General features: G+C 35.4%; 1 protein-coding gene across 4 annotated transcripts; it reads left to right on the top strand.

The window, feature by feature from the left end:
• The first annotated feature begins 333 nt into the window (after positions 1 to 333).
• Positions 334 to 16,142, top strand: LOC140753915 (cytochrome P450 4c3). Of its 4 annotated transcripts, none has more exons than XM_073088756.1 (11): positions 334 to 428; positions 2,585 to 2,741; positions 6,235 to 6,324; positions 7,929 to 8,039; positions 8,615 to 8,800; positions 9,753 to 9,949; positions 10,783 to 10,846; positions 12,834 to 13,017; positions 14,044 to 14,195; positions 15,333 to 15,521; positions 15,926 to 16,142. In XM_073088756.1, exons 2-11 carry the CDS (start codon positions 2,585 to 2,587, stop codon positions 16,093 to 16,095), a joined length of 1,500 nt encoding a protein of 499 aa, XP_072944857.1. In that variant the 5' UTR covers positions 334 to 428; the 3' UTR covers positions 16,096 to 16,142. The 4 variants fall into 4 exon arrangements, with proteins under 4 accessions (XP_072944857.1, XP_072944854.1, XP_072944856.1 ...); XM_073088753.1 differs by lacking the exon at positions 334 to 428 and adding an exon at positions 2,150 to 2,268; XM_073088755.1 differs by lacking the exon at positions 334 to 428 and adding an exon at positions 2,152 to 2,205.
• The last annotated feature ends 623 nt before the right edge of the window (positions 16,143 to 16,765 follow it).

Genomic DNA, 16,765 nt, shown 5'->3' with positions numbered 1-16,765 from the left:
TAAATAATTGGCTGCGACATTTATATAATGTCCTGTCTTATTGCGTTTTGAAGCCAGTTTACAAGTATAATAAGAAAAAACCTTTTTATAGTTGTAAGTACCTTTGCTACCTACTTTGATATTTTGAAATAAGTAATACCTTGACACGTCCTTGCAAGTGTTGTGTCTACATTTAATTATATATGAAATAGCCCTATTGTATGTTGACTATCCGCGGTTATACAAGAGCACCAGTTAAGACGTACATATGCTTTATCAAATATTTGTATGAGCGTGTAAACTAGTCGTGTCCAGCGAAGAGCCGTGGATTGAAGGAATGATTAAGATGATCTGAGTCGCACTTTGGTCGTCAGTGTCGTCACTCGTTACGTTTAAATTAATTAGTGTTTAATCCACATAATATTATCTGGAGTGCAACTAATCCTAAAGTAAGTTATGCTGAATATTTGCACAGAGAAATAATTTGAGTATTTCCTAAATAAAACGGAAGTTACGGAATTAATTCAAGTAAATGTTAATAGGAATCCATGAACAGCTTTTGTTTTTGGGAATAGGTTTATGACGCGTTAAAAGTACATTTAAAATTGCATGCATTATGCCACGTTAAGTGTCTTAATGGATGATGAAAATCTTGCAATGTCAAGAAAGTAAGAGCCATGGTTAGAGTATTTTTCTTGCGGCCACTGATCACCATCAATTGATTTCCCGCCAAAATGTAGAAAGCGAAAGTAACCTTTTTTTGTTCACGAAGGGGAAACCTTGAAAAGACGCCTTGTTATGTGAGATTTTTACCGAACTAAAACCCCCTCAAATGCCGTCCTCAGCGCCGCCCTTCCGTTGGGGTCGCTTGTTGGATGGTTCGCCCACAACTTCGGAAGCCCCCTTTTACTCGCCTCTTACAGGCAGGGGATACCGTAGTCCTATTCTAATCCCGGGACTACAGGGACACGGTGCGTTTACCTTAGTACTAGATTTCGAAATTGGTAGAACCCTTTGTGGACCAAGGACACCACCGCCGCACCTCTTTATGCAGAATAATAGCAACGTTAAGCGTTTTTAAACGGAGAATGATTTGAGATTATTCGACAAGAAAAAAAATTAGCATAATTGTGTTATTTTTTAAAAATAAAACAAATAAATAATGTACTTTTAAAATAGCGCCTCAGTCCCGAACGCGGAAATAGCTGTTTTGTTTTGAAACTCACGAGACCACAGTTTTACTAGGGTTGCATCGAATGCCCGTTTATTGTTTGCGTTAAAGTTAAATATAACAATAACTTTGACTTTAGCGACGAAATATAACAATTCTGTGTTGCACCATTTCTTGTGTTTTATTATGTTGATTACTAAAGGTGAGTAACATCATGTAACTTTAACGCTTACAAAAGCCAACCAACCGTCAAATTCATGATTAAAAACTTCATTAGTTGCACCATTTTAGTTGTAGTTGAATTACGTCATAACTAACACTTAACATTAACCGAACAATATGGATTGATTAAAGTTATTGTTTTTGTCATCTTCCGTATCTGTCAACGTTGACAAAAAATGTGGTGACAACGAAACAAATCAAATTAATCTAAATATATATAACTCAAAGGTGACTGACTGACATAGTGATCTATCAATGCACAGCCCAAACCACTGCACGGACCGAGCTGAAATTTGGCGTGCAGGTAGATGTTATGACGTAGGCATCCGCTAAGAAAGGATTTTGATCAATTCTACCCCCAAGGGGATAAAATAGAGGATGAAAATATTACTTCATAACGCGAGCGAAGCCGCGGGCAAAAGCTCGTTACAAATAAATTGATACAGCACAGAATTGTTACATTCTATCGCTACCGTCAAAGTTATATGTATTTAACTTTTGCGCAAACTTTAAACGGGCCTACGATGCACCCACCCTAATAAATTGCGCCGCGAAAACGGCTCGGCAGTTCTCATCTACTGACATTTCAACGCGTGTTGCGATTCCGCATTCGAAAAAAATGTTTTGTTCTTTTTTAAATATTTTTTTATTTTTTTGTTCTTGTTGTTAACGCGGAGTGACTTTTTATAGGCAGCCATCGTTTACACCCAAACCTACATTCTATGATTAAAATGTATGTGACCTTCAGATTATTATATTAAATGCAAAAGAGCGCGCACAATTTATGCATATTACCTGATCATCTCGAAGTCGTGGTCTAGTGCAGTAATAATGTAATTTTAGTCTGTGCAAGTCTAAATATGATTCTTATTTACAATTCGCAAAAATAAATAAATGTAACGTAATTGTTTCTAAAGTTAAAATAACATATTTTTATTAAGTGCGTATGAAAGTGTTTACAACACTTATAACAAAAAAATATTAAAATGTTTGTCTGTCTGATTGTTCTGGCTAATCTCTTAAACGGCTAGTCCGACTTTCAATGGCAATTCGCTAATCCTATAAGTAACTTAGGCTACTTTCATTTTAGAAAAATAATCAGAAAATTGCGCGCAAAAATATAAACACACTTGTATCTAAATACGTTTCTGTTTCGATATCATTCGAAATTCGGTCTAGTCGAATACTAATATCGTATAATGTCGTCGACAGATGATAATCCTGCTAGTGGTTGTGGTGATCTTGTTATGCTACTGGCTATGGTGGTCAGCGAGTGCCCAGCGGCTGGACCGGGCGACAGCCACGCTGCCCGTCCCGCCCACACTGCCTGTCATCGGTAACGCCATGCTCTTCATCGGGGACACACAAAGTATGTACTTTATATTTATTTATTATAAAGATTTTTTCACTAATCCTTATAGTTTCGTCTTTGGCCCTGAAGGCCTATTTGAAAAATTCACCCTGTATATTTGGATTCAGTATGCTTTACCCTACCTCTTACTTAGAATGCGTGCGTTATCAAAATCGGCCTCGTAACTCCTTTCAGCATTTTTCGCTAATCCTTATAGTATAGGATTTGGCCCTGAAGGCCCGTTTGAAAAATTCACCCTGTATACTATCATACCTATTGATAACGGACTGTTGCGAAGTAGTTTCATGATAAATTAACAACAAAGATTTCCAAAAAGTAACGCCTGTAACGGCTGTAACTGTTTATTATATAGTTTTTAATTATTAGATACCTAATGAGCATTTAGAGCAACGGATGTTATGTGAAGACATTCAGAAGTCCTATTTTGGTAAATTCGATTGGTGTGGCGCTACGGCACCGCAGGCGAAGATTAAAAAAATCTACATGTTATCTATTTTCGTTACTTTTTATTTTCAAACTCTTTACAATCTGAGAGCACAAAACTACAATCTCTTTGGTATCTGTGCAGTAAGAACAAACCCAGAACCCATTAAATGCCATTCTAGTAATTACCAGCCTATAACAATTCGCGTTTTAAAGTAATATTACTATGTAGTCTTAATCACTGTTTGTTTCTATCACATATGTGCAAAACAAGCAATTATTATGACCGTGCATTCCGTATAATAAGTAGTCACTGCACAATAAGACAACCTGAAGCCATTCACACATGGGTTTCCAGGTGGCCACCAGTCTTTAGCTTAAGAGCACGCAGAGCCCATGCCCAGGGCCTCGGACAGACCGACATGATTTAGAGTTTAGAGCATGGATGCACCGACCGCGGCCCGCCGGTCGAATACTGGTGGCCCGCCGACAGCAAAAAGAATACTCTCGTACATCGTATATTCGAAAAATATTGAATTCTATTCCAGAATTAAACTATACTTCTGGCGGCCGGCCCGCCATCAGTTATGATTTGCCCGAGTGGCCCCTAGTCTTAATAAGTATGTGCAACCATGATTTAGTGTAACGATTTATTGTAGTTTAACTAAAAATACAATTTTACTTATTTTAGGCTGGCTATTCTGCTTGTTTAATTTTTTTTTGTAAATAACCAGAGCTTGGTTGGATATTTTCAATTTGTAATTATAATAATTATTCTACGGGGCCCCAAATTCTTGTAGTTTAAATAAAGACTTAAATTCATATTGAGAGGAGCCCTGTTCCCAGAAGTGGGACAGTAACTAAACAAGTGGTATATAATTTGTAAAACGCGCTTAACTTTGAAATATCAAACCTCCAAATTGACAGGCCGAATTTCAAAGCAATTTCTAGGAAATTCGACCTATCACTGCTTCAATCCTAGAGTATCTTTATAACTTTGTATGAAAAACAACACAACAATTTGCTACTTCTGGATCCAAAAGATGAATGTATGTTATGTCATTACCATAAAAGGCTATTCATTAAGTAGTTCTGTGCAGTAAGTAAAATCGTAAAACATGAACAAATCGTTTAGCCGTGTAAATAGAAATAAGCCATAAATCGCTTGCATAATATTAACAAGTCTATTAACTTTACATTGTGATTGTATTCTTGTAAGGTAAGCATAAGTACCTGTTAAGTGTTACATTTTAGTATATTCCCGATTTAGTCCAAGAGGATTGATTTCGTCCAAGAGGTTTTCTTAGATTTGTTGTGTAAAATTGTGTTATTCGAAGGAAAGTACTTTTTCCCTCACTGTTGTGTCAATTAATGGTACGTTATCCTAAATTAATTATAAATTTTATAAAAACAAGAAAAGTTATAGATAATAGGTAAGCTATAAGGTATTCCATAATTCCTGGTTCATTATTATCTGGTTATTTTTTAATATTAATTATATTGAGAACATTTCAACATACCTACAGTCCTACACATACTCTAAAACAAATTCTATTAGAGTCATGTATAATGTAAATGACATTTCCAATAAGTATAATACTCGTATTATAACAAAAAGCTCTGGATTCGATGTCTGAAACGAACTTGAAGCAATTAACTACATTGTTTGAACTGAAATCTATCACATGTCCAATAGTGGATAGATAAACAACACTGAGGGCAGTGACCTCTCAAACTTCAGAGAGATCTCCCTACTCCTAGACAAGCAGACCGCGAAGTCTTTAAGCCTTTTCATAGTATGTAATACATACTATGAAAATGCTTAAGACACCATACATATATTCCTTGAACTAATAATACAGAGATGTGAGATAAAAAATCCAAATTAGTGTTTATCAATGTTTTAAAAATAACCTTCAAATAGCATTCTGATACTGTACTACTGATACTGTATTCTCTGCTTATCGGAGGTAACTAAAAGAGGGAACTTGAAGTTGTGGGCAGAAAAGTCTTGATGTGAACCGTCCAACCATCAACCCCGGGAAGGACAACGGTATTTTTAACCGCGTGCAGTTGTAAATATCTCTAGGAGAGAGATGAAAATAGCTCTATGCCAGGTAGAGCCCGAAAGGGCGTCGTGAAATTTCAATGAATATCCCGGAGATTTCCTAATAGCGTAAATGTAGGGTCGTTGGCATACGTCTGCGCCTATGTAATTTAGTCCAGTAAGAGTCTACTTTAACCCGGTGTTCCTACCAAGTTGCCGTGGTTCCTTTTGTAGGATTTCCCCGGTTACCACTTTGCTATATATCCGTTCGTAAGACTTGTAAATAATTCTTACGTCACTGTTTAGTAAAGTAGATGAACCGTAGAAGGCTATTGACGAAAACACATCGTGAAGGCGTCTTGAACACACATTTCACAGAATTTCACTACAACGACGTGACTTGAAATATTACCGGCTTCGAGCAAATAAGATCGGGTTTATTTAGTTAACACAGATTTTACTTTTTCTCACTCATTCATAATTATTGCTTAATGATGACTTAAGTAATACACATTATTAATAAATAGAATATCCAGTTTTTCGCCTACTAAAGATAGAATTTTGTCAATTTCTGCCTTGTACATGTTATCAAATTTCAATATTTCTACATATCTAATAATCTTTAATATAAACTTTTAAAATAAACTATTTATTTACGCGTATATAATCCATAACTTAAAAGCCACGAGAACGAAGACATGGGCGGATGTTAGTATAGAATACATTGAGGTCTACCTATTTGTGAAATGCTTCTGCAAACTTATCAGTTTGCTCAGCCACTGTTGCCTATCCTTACTTACATCACCGAGTACCTACCTTACTTCTTAGAATAATTACCTCTGTCAGGTTCTATTACCTAAATACTACCACAAACTTGTCAATTAACGTACGACCAAAGTTTACTTTAGGAAACTTACTAAAATACAAAAAAGTACTTTAATGCAGGAATACTTTAATTACGTGTGAACTGTTGTTTATAAGTGCTGTATATAAGTGTTTTAATCAAGTTCGTTATTCCAGAGATCCTGCAAAATATTCAAGACATCGCTGATTTGGCCCATAAACATAAAGGGGCTGCGAAAATTTGGCTGGGTCCTAATTTATACGTCGGTAAGAAATAAGACTTTTCTTAACGCTTTGATACAATACAAACACTCTAGGAAACGCTCATTGCATAGTAAGTTTATGTCAAATGCTACTGACGAAACTGACGATACCACCGTATAAAAATCGATTGCGTGTAAAAGCCTACAGGCAAAGCCATAGTAACATTGCTACAGTAATCTGTACGTGGGTAGAAATAAGACTTTTCTTAACGCTTTAATACAATACAAACACTCTAGGAAACGCTCATTGCATGATAGGTTTATGCCAAATCCAAATGACGAAACTTACAATACCACCATATAAAAATCGATTGCGTGTAAAAGCCTACAGGCAAAGCCATAGTAACATTGCTACAGTAATCTGTACGTGGGTAGAAATAAGACTTTTCTTAACGCTTTAATACAATACAAACACTCTAGGAAACGCTCATTGCATGATAGGTTTATGCCAAATCCAAATGACGAAACTTACAATACCACCATATAAAAATCGATTGCGTGTAAAAGCCTACAGGCAAAGCCATAGTAACATTGCTACAGTAATCTGTACGTGGGTAGAAATAAGACTTTTCTTAACGCTTTAATACAATACAAACACTCTAGGAAACGCTCATTGCATGATAGGTTTATGCCAAATCCAAATGACGAAACTTACAATACCACCATATAAAAATCGATTGCGTGTAAAAGCCTACAGGCAAAGCCATAGTAACATTGCTACAGTAATCTGTACGTGGGTAAGAAATAAGACTTTTCTTAACGCTTTAATACAATACAAACACTCTAGAAAACGCTCATTGCATAGTAAGTTTATGTCAAATGCTACTGACGAAACTGACAATACCACCGTATAAAAATCGATTGCGTGTAAAAGCTTACAGGCAAAGCCATAGTAACATTGCTACAGTAATCTGGATTGGTTTAGTAGGTAAATAAAGCTCGGAGATTTTAAACATACTAACTATGTAGATAAAAGACTGATTTATAATTGTAAAAGGCTTAAAAAATCTGTACTACAAAAAATTGTATTATTCGATGAAAAGTAGTTTTTCTCTATTGTGTCAATTAATGGTACATTTACCGTAAATAAATTACAAACCTCGAAACAAACTGGTAACGTATTCTATTTTCTATTCATATAAAACAAATTGAAGTTTCAATCTGTACGTGTATACTATTTTAAGAAATGTCAGCCGGTAGCTGCTAATTTTACAAATGGGAGACCGCAGATTTATATAGCGCATTCACGCAAAAATATAAATTATAAAATATTTACAAAATTGCTCCAATTTTAGGAATTTTGCTTGTTTGAAAACCTAAAAGTAAACTAAAAGAAAACCTAAAAAGTAGATATGTGGATCTATGAGCTTGTTTATCTTTTTGTATGCTATGTATGTAACTTTTTGTGTTCTAATTCTTCTACTTAGGTAACTGATTCAGATGTTTATTACCATTATTGTAGAAAAAGACTTCTTGGTTGTGAGTGTTATTGATCCCTATTGATAATAAAATAATACATAGAAAGGCACGACCGGTTTTGTCTTGGAAATATCCCTCGGCTCTGTGCTCAAATACAATGACGTGATTTTAACTGAAATTCTGTTTTAGCCATTTCAAATCCAGAAGATGCGCAGGTTGTATTGGAAAACTGCCTGGACAAGGATAATGTTTATCGTTTCCTGCGACCTTGGCTCGGCCATGGTCTCTTCGTGGCACCGCGTAAGTACATAATCCATAATTTTAAGTACATAAAACAACATTTTCCTAGATATTACTATTAAAAATTCCGATGGAGGTGCGAAATCAAATGTTGGTTTACAAGTACCTATTGTAAGCAATAAGTTGTGCAAATAATCTCAAAATAGGAGAATTTTGACGTAATGACACTTGGTATGTACTTTGATGTTGCTAATGATGGTATTATGTTTATTAATGTGTTTTGTTAATATACATTGGATTTCAAATACTGAACATATCCGGTGTGACGCACATATGCAAAAATGGCAAATATGAACTTTTAATAAAATTTGAACCAAAAAATATAATATGTATCCAAGTAGCGATACTCATATATCTGTCAGTAATCCGCTTTCAGCGCAAAGTATCAACCTCTTTTAATTATTTTTGTTAATGATAAAGAAAAACTAAAATTTTCAAGGAAGATATCTTAGTTGTTTACTAACCCGCATTTGCCCATAATCATTCTCAGAGTAAACTTTAAAAGAAAACTCTAAATTAAACAAAGTAAAATGTACTTATTTCAGTATTATTTAATTCCTATCGTCTTGTTACAGTTATGTTATGGAAAACCCATAGAAAAGTCTTACTCCCCGTCTTTCATAATAAGGTAGTAGAGGAGTATTTAGGCGTTATATCCGAACAAGCAAATGTTCTATTGGAAAGGCTTGAAGAAAAATCAGGGAAAGGAGAGTTTGACGTGTTGCCTTATATTACCGCATGTACATTGGACATCGTATTTGGTAAGTACAAAATATACTATAACAAGCTTTTGCCCGCGGCTTCGTTCGCGTTACGAAGTAATATTATTAACTAAGAAGATTTATACAAACTTCCATCCCCTATTTTATCCCCATGGGGGTAGAATTGATCAAAATCCTTTCTTAGCGGATGCCTACGTCATAACATCTAACTGCATGCCAAATTTCAGCCCGATCCGTCCAGTGGTTTGGGCTGTGCGTTGATATATCACTATGTCAGTCAGTCACCTTTGAGTTATATATATTTAGATTATGCAATATCTTATAAAGTACTTAAGTATGTATATGCGATAGGCAGTGTTTAGTTATTTATATTATCTTGTAGTGAGAGAATAACGTTGATTTCCAATGTTATTTTACTTTATGTAATAATAATATATTATGTCTCATCAACAGTTCTAGTCGTAGTTTTCGAAAAACAGCAAATACGCTAGGTTATGTACCGTGTACCTAAGGACCTGCAACGGAACACAGCCAACAAGAACAGACTGAATGACTACATTATTTAAAAATATATAAATACAATCAATTTAGTTGCAAAGGTCTTTCATGCTTTATTGCATCATTTTTCATTAGGTTCATGAGGTTTTTTATCATTGTAGAATATAAAAAGAACTTTTTACAGTGAAGCTCTATATCACTAAATGTAACACCAAAAGATGATATACTATACTCGCAATTTAGTACTTAAAGAAACTTCATTGCCTTAAGCAGAATTATTATTAATGGTCCTATAAAACTATTATAGCTTTGCTTATAAGAGCAAACGACATATACATTTTAAAATAATCCGATGCAATAATTTAATTTAGTAAAGCTTCGCTTGCGACTCGTTTCACCACAGTTTATTGTAATAATCAGCTGTCGTCATCTGTCATTATCTGTCATTATCAACATCGTCTGTCATCATATATATCATCATCTGTTATCACAGAAACAGCGATGGGCGAAAGAATGGATGTCCAGCACTCGCCTGACGCTCCCTACTTACGCGCGCGGCACACGGTCATATCGATCCTTAACATGCGATTCTTCAAGTTGTGGCTCCAACCAGACTGCTTGTTCAACCTGACGTCATACGCTAAACAACAGAAGGATAATATTGTCCTCACACACAAGTTTACTGACGAGGCAAGTTGCATACTTTAAGGTCTATTTTTTTAAAATACGGCTAATAATCTGGTCATGGGCTGACGCCTCCCGGCAAGTAGTCATCGTCGCATATGGACATTTGCAACACCTGGCGTTATCGATACATCGGCATCTCCAGCTTTGAAAAAGACCTCTTTTTGAACCTTTTTTGACCAGTCCCTTGTCATAGCACATAGAGGAAGGCCACGAGTCCAGTTGGTGTAAATGGAACTTTACCAGCGAGTAGTGCAATCAAGGAAAGCTAAATATCATTCGTTCACTTTTATTATTTCTTCAATAGGTATGAACAAGAATGAATGTAACAATTAATGAAATGTAATTAATTAACAAGTACAACCATTCAAGTCCAATAAATCACGTAAAATCATTGATATAATTTTTTTAAATTATATTGTGCAGCTTACATTCTTTTTAATTTACATTCCTTGTATTGTTAATTACTTATTTATTTTTAAGTTCTGTAATTATTTTTAACAGAATTCTGGAACTGGTAGATTAAAGAAAAAAAAAACAGAATATTTTAAAGATAAAACTCTTCACAATATTTACTCCTGACTAAAAACAATTTAAATTTACAGCGGGCGTTATATTTGTGTGTATAAAGCCTTAAAAAACATTTTTTTTCTGTTACCCACATGAGCTACTGTGTCTAAAGATTAACCTTTGTGCAAAGATTATTTGAGATGAGAATTATTATTTTATTTGTATGATTATTTTAATTGTATGGTAATACATATATATAAGACATAATTGTAATATTATGGTAAGTGCATAACTTTTGTCTGCCTTTAAATGTGATATAAATATTTCAGGTGGTACGTAAAAGGCGGATTGAGTATGAAATGAAAAAAATGAAAGATAATCCCGAAAAAGCAAGTAAGAATACATTTTACTAAGTAATAATCAATTTTAATATAATAATTGCCGCTATTTCAGAAAGAAATAAAATAAGACTAGCAGAAAAGCCCAACAATTCCCCATAAATTGTTTATTCATTGGTAGAAGTAGAGGCCTCTGGGATTCGACTCCAGCGGCACCAGTTTCTGCCTAATAACAGCAGTGTTAAGCGCTGCTGTGTTTTGGTTTGAGGGGTGTGGTAAAAGTGACATACTTTTCCAAGGCGTTCCAGCTTAGTCCTCAGGGATAGCAGCGGATCTGTGGCCGACCTCGGGTAAGAATATAATCTTATCTGGAGTTGATAACAGATGTCCATGGTCAGCAGTAGCTACTTACCATTACGTAGTCTGCATGCTCGTATGTAATTCCTTAATTATAAGATATGACGTATTGTTCAGTTAATTGTTGAATTGTATTGACCCAGAAAATGTTTACTTGTTTTTAACACATTTACTCTACACTTAGTGACAATGAATTCCTAGGTAAGCGCAATGATAATAAAACCTATAAGCATTGGTTACGGACGTATGAATATAACAGGGTACAAACAATAGGTCATTTTAAAGTCGACTATGATGTCATTGCGTCAATCCCCTACTAACATAGACATGCGGTAGCGTGTAAGCCAAATTAAAAAAAAAGGAACTAACGACACAGACATGCGTTTCATTTCACTACTAATCTATGCGTTTCACAAACCATTTGGAGCTACTTTCGACCTCTTAATTACGCGGCTTACGGTAGCATTTAATGATACAAATCATCGCCTCATTCTCTCTGTGTGTGTGTGTTTTCTATTACACGTGAGTGTGCTGTGTGTGTATAAGAATTTAGGAACCGAGCGCCGTGCGCGGCCGGTTGTATAACCCCCATACTGAGCCCGTGCAAATTCCGTTAAAACTATTTTTTACTGTGCGTAAGTTTTCATTGTCTCATTATTGCAATGAAAATTATGGAACTTCGTTTCTAACGGGGTCCCCTAACGGCATATTATGTAACTTTTCTCTATGGGTATTATTGTTTACCAACAGGATTTTTGCCTACTACATTTACTTAGGTAATAACACGGTATTTGCCATCGTCATTTCATTGAAATTTTAATTCTTTAATGTGTGTTGACCATTGACGTCCCGGCATGCTCGATTATTATATTCGCCATATTTGCGTACGTACTAATACAAATACAAGAATTACGTAAGACGAAATTTTTACCTAATAATTAGATAATTACCTGTCTCGTGAGTGACCCACTCTTTATATTCATCTCGTCACTCAAGCATACATCAGATCAATATACAATAGAGAGTTCTTAAACTCGAATTTAGACTTATGAATAATGTGTAGTGGCTCTACATTAGGATTACTTGTTGCTTACACTTGAAAAGTATATCAATAATACCTTGTTCAACTTCCGGTAGCTGTCCTATAACCAAAGTGCCTTGTAAGCAACGTAATAAGTTGCTTTTCAAACCTACACCTTGCTTTTTTCATATTGAAGGAAACATCACGAGGTTATGAATCAATTACTCCTAAATTTGCACTAGATTAGCGCGATGGACAATGGTCTTAGCCTTAAAAATAAAAGTGCTCTGAGGTGACCAGGCCAAACTCCAAACAACTAGACTATAATCGTTAATCAAAAATAATATAGGTGACAGAACCTAAAATATTCTTTTGATGTGAAACATCTATAGCCGCACGTAAAACCGATTTCTGGCGTGGCGACGCATGCCGTGGCGTCGCCACGCTATACGATGGTATATATATACAGTCTATATGCAGTAGTGTGTACGGTGTGGCGACGCGTCGCCATGCGCAAAAATCGTAATATTTTATTTTATCATTATGACATATTTAGTTCCTATCACAATATGTTCTTTTCTGCATATTACTTTTACAAAATAATGTCGATGTTTCACATCTGCCAGGCGTCCTGTGACGGCTCACATTGTTTTTTCACACACAGATGGTAAACAGCGCGCCGTTCTGGATATGCTGTTTGATCGAGAGATCCAATTCACTGACGAGCAACTCCGAGAACACATCGACTCTATCACGATCGCTGGCAACGATACCACAGCTCTTGTCATTGCTTACACCCTGGTACTTCTCGGCATACATCAGGACGTGCAAGAAAAAGTTCTATTAGAGTGAGTACGTGTTCCATAGATTAGTACAGATACTTCGCCGCCTTGAAATTGAATGAAGCCACGAACGGCTTATTAGTAGGTTCTTTTTTTTAAGTATGACAAAAAAAATATTTTTAGGGAAAATTTACGAATAAATAACTAATACTGCGTAATTTACATAATTAAAATAAATAAATAATTTTATTTCAAATATTTTAGGGACATTTTAGCACGGAGACGTGGCAAAACTTTTTTACGCAACTATTTCAATTCTCTAAACTGGTTACATTTTCTTGTTAGGAGTGAGTAATCTTTACTAATCTATGACATGTTCAAAGACTTTTATATAATAGAACGAGCAGGAAAAAATCTTTCATTCAAGTACACGAATTTATTAGTAAACATTTTTAGGGTTCCCTACAGAAAGAAAACCGAAACTAAGCCAATGTCGGTTGTCTGCCAATGATTCAGTACGTCTGCATAAGAGCCTTTTTGGCATTTTTTGCTTTATATACGTGAATTAACTCGCTGCAGTGTCCTTGCAATCGGCGTGCAGGAAAAGTATTTATGAAAGGATAGGATACGAGTGGCATGCATGTGGACTAAAATCACACGAGAGCGTAAATTTATGTACAGAAAAAGGCCTTTTTTATAATATAGAAGTATCAGACGAGCATGCAGTCCACCTGTAAGTGGCTACTGCCACCCATGGACATCTTTAATCAACCACAGATAGGATTAGATATTCCTACCTGAGGTCAGACACAGATGCGCCGCTACCCCTGAGGACTAAGCTGGAACGCCACAGAAAAGTTTGTCTCCCTTACCACACCCTTCAAACCGGAACACATAAGCGAAACACTGCTGTTATTAGGTAGAAATAGGTATGGAGGTGGTGCCGCCGGAGTCGAACCTAACATTGTATCTTGAACGTTAACTGGTAGCCAAGAAGTTTTACTCGTAACATAACATGTTATAATTAAGAAAGTAAAAAATAATGCAACGCACTTAAGAAAACTTTTCCATCCTTTCCTTATTTGTTTTCAGACAAGAATCAATTTTCGAGCAATCCAAAGAAGGAGTAACAAAGGAGGACATACAGAAGATGCACTGCTTAGAACGGGTTATCAAAGAAAGCATGCGGCTGTACACTGTTGTTCCAATTATAGCTCGTAATGTCGACAAAGACATCTACTTACGTGAGTTATTTACTTTTACTGTACAGTAATACCTCGGACTTACACGATTGGTGAAACCGAGTGATAACCGCGTAAGTCGAATGCGCGTAAGTCGGGGTATGCATGTACATAACATCGTATGGTATAATTTCGAATGTGTTGACTTCGCGCAACAAGTCCAAATGTTTATATGAATAATTATGGGGTCAGTAAGGGTTACTATGGCTCGATAATGGATAATAATCCATCGGTATGGAATGGATAATAATCCATAATCGAGAGTTGCAGGACGCTCAAGCCAAAGAAGAATCGAGAACGAGCTCGATTTGAAAATCGAGTAACTCCGAAATCGCGTAAGTCGGGGTAGCGTAAGTCGAGGTATTACTGTTAATTGTGGTTTCACAGTTAATTGCCTCTTTTTGATTATTTGAAAAATAAGATTTTAGGTTGACATTTGGTTAAAAAAATATCCACACTATCAGGGCTATGTTCATAACTTTTACACTTCAGAAATTTTGGCGAGTTCTTAGTAAACTTTTCGCAGACGGTAGGTACTAAGTAAGTAGTAACTTATTTCGATTCTTCGAGCTCATTTGCAATCTGTTGTATATGTATGTATGTGTATAACTGCGAAACCGCAGATATTGCCTATGCGATTCTCTAGTGATCTTTTGTAAATGGGTTTGCTAACTCAAAAATAATATAATAATATAAAAATCATCGACGTTTCACCACGTTTTCGAGAATTTCTTAGAGATGTATAAGTTATTAATAAAGGCAAACATTTTTTAATTAAGTTTGGTTGTAAAAATAGCGGGCGTGTTAATCTTCGGGTTACACAAATAAAAGTCGCTTTTAAATCTTAACGTTTACTCGAACGGGGTGTTGTGCGAAGTGTGTAAAAAATATGGACGCCTCTGTGTTGCCATAGACAGTGGCAAAGAAATGGAGACTTACCATAGATACAGAAATACACACGAATATTATAAATAAATTAGATAATATAATTAATAACACAATAATATTCTAAATTAAGTAATCAGTTGTATCATAAACATTTATAAATATCTGTAAAGTAGTACAGTAAAATTAACAGTAGAGCGACGGTCTAAATCGAACCGCCACGTAAGTTTATCGATTTTTCATTTATGATTTCAGCGCATTCTGGTGTAACGCTACCCGCGGGCACCGGCGCCGTGGTGGGGGCGTTCGCGGTGAACCGCTGGGAGGCGGTGTGGGGGCCCGACACGAACCTATTCAACCCAGACAGATTCCTACCAAAAAACTCCGTGAACCGCCATCCCGCTTCGTTCCTACCTTTCAGTTACGGCTCTAGAAACTGTATTGGTGAGTTACTCTTTACTTATATCAAGTACCTACTATTGCGTATTATTCAAGTGCCTGAACATTTTATTTATTTGAAGTAAGTAATGGAACTTGTTACACTGATTAACTCTAAAGAATTGTCATTTTGTGATATTCGGACTATTCGGCAAACTGTCTGGGACAGGCTTGGCCTCTGCATTGTAGAATTCGCTAAAAATTTGCTTATATGATGTCCTGTAAAATGAACTAATTAACGAAACTTTCAAAAATATCCAAAATTTAAATGATGATTATCCAGATGATTACTATATGATACGTACCTACTACCATGTAAAAATGTACATAAATTTACATAAGTTTACATTTAGGTACATAACAAAGAACGCTGTTAACGGTTTTCTATAAAGTAAAGAATTTTGTTTTAGGTCGCAACTATGGGATGATAATTATGAAAAGTGTGATTTCAAGCATCATACGATCGTACAAAATTGATGCAAATGAAATAGGCCCCTTAAAAATTGAATTATTATTGTTTCCTGTCAAGGGACACCAGCTACGCGTGACAAGAAGAAAAAGCAAAATATCCATAACTTAATATATAACATTAATTATAGTTGTTATAAATAGATATAGTTTTTGAGAGATGTGTAGACTAATTCTCCTACTACTAAAGCTTAACTTAATTAATTCGTTAAACCTTGGCTTTGTACAGATAGGTACCTACTGCTTAACGTATCTATTTGATTTAATTCCAATATCAAAGTCGTTAAAATATAAATCAGAGTTTTGTAAGAATCATAATATATTTTTACATATAAGAATAAGTATATAATCTGTATGTCCGAATAGCGTAAACGTAAATTACAGTTGAAAATTTAGAATGTGTGATAATGTGGACGAAGAGTGTGTTGTCATATCCAAACGAATGAACTTCCATAAAAAAATAAAATGCACCTATTCCTATGTTGTACGTGTATTAAGTGAATTTGATTTTTCTGTTTGTATAAATACTATAAAAATATTTATGTCCGAGTTATATAATGCGTCGGGATGCAGCAGCCAGGATACAGAAAGACCGAATTACTTATATATACGTATTTAATCAAAACAGAATATTACATATATACGTATTTAATCAAAACAGAATATTACATGTTTTGGATTAAATCTAACCTAAATTAAAACTAACTATCCTAAGTGACTTGCTGGGGCAATGTTAGCGCCCAGAGTGAATTCCCACGTTCGGGACTGTTCGGTGGAAACGG

Source organism: Epargyreus clarus, unplaced genomic scaffold (genome assembly GCF_041222505.1).
Source record: "Epargyreus clarus isolate Ecla_fem2 unplaced genomic scaffold, WU_Ecla_fem_2.2 ptg000027l, whole genome shotgun sequence".
In the NCBI taxonomy this organism is placed as follows: Eukaryota; Metazoa; Arthropoda; class Insecta; order Lepidoptera; family Hesperiidae; genus Epargyreus; species Epargyreus clarus.
This window is presented reverse-complemented; position numbering and strand designations above follow the sequence as displayed.

Coding starts and splice junctions, on each gene's coding strand:
- LOC140753915 (XM_073088756.1), top strand. CDS start 2,585: ATGATAATCCTGCTAGTGGTTGTGGTGATCTTGTTATGCTACTGGCTA. Junction 13,018..14,043: donor CAAGAAAAAGTTCTATTAGA/GTGAGTACGTGT, acceptor ATTTGTTTTCAG/ACAAGAATCAATTTTCGAGC. Junction 15,522..15,925: donor CGGCTCTAGAAACTGTATTG/GTGAGTTACTCT, acceptor ATTTTGTTTTAG/GTCGCAACTATGGGATGATA.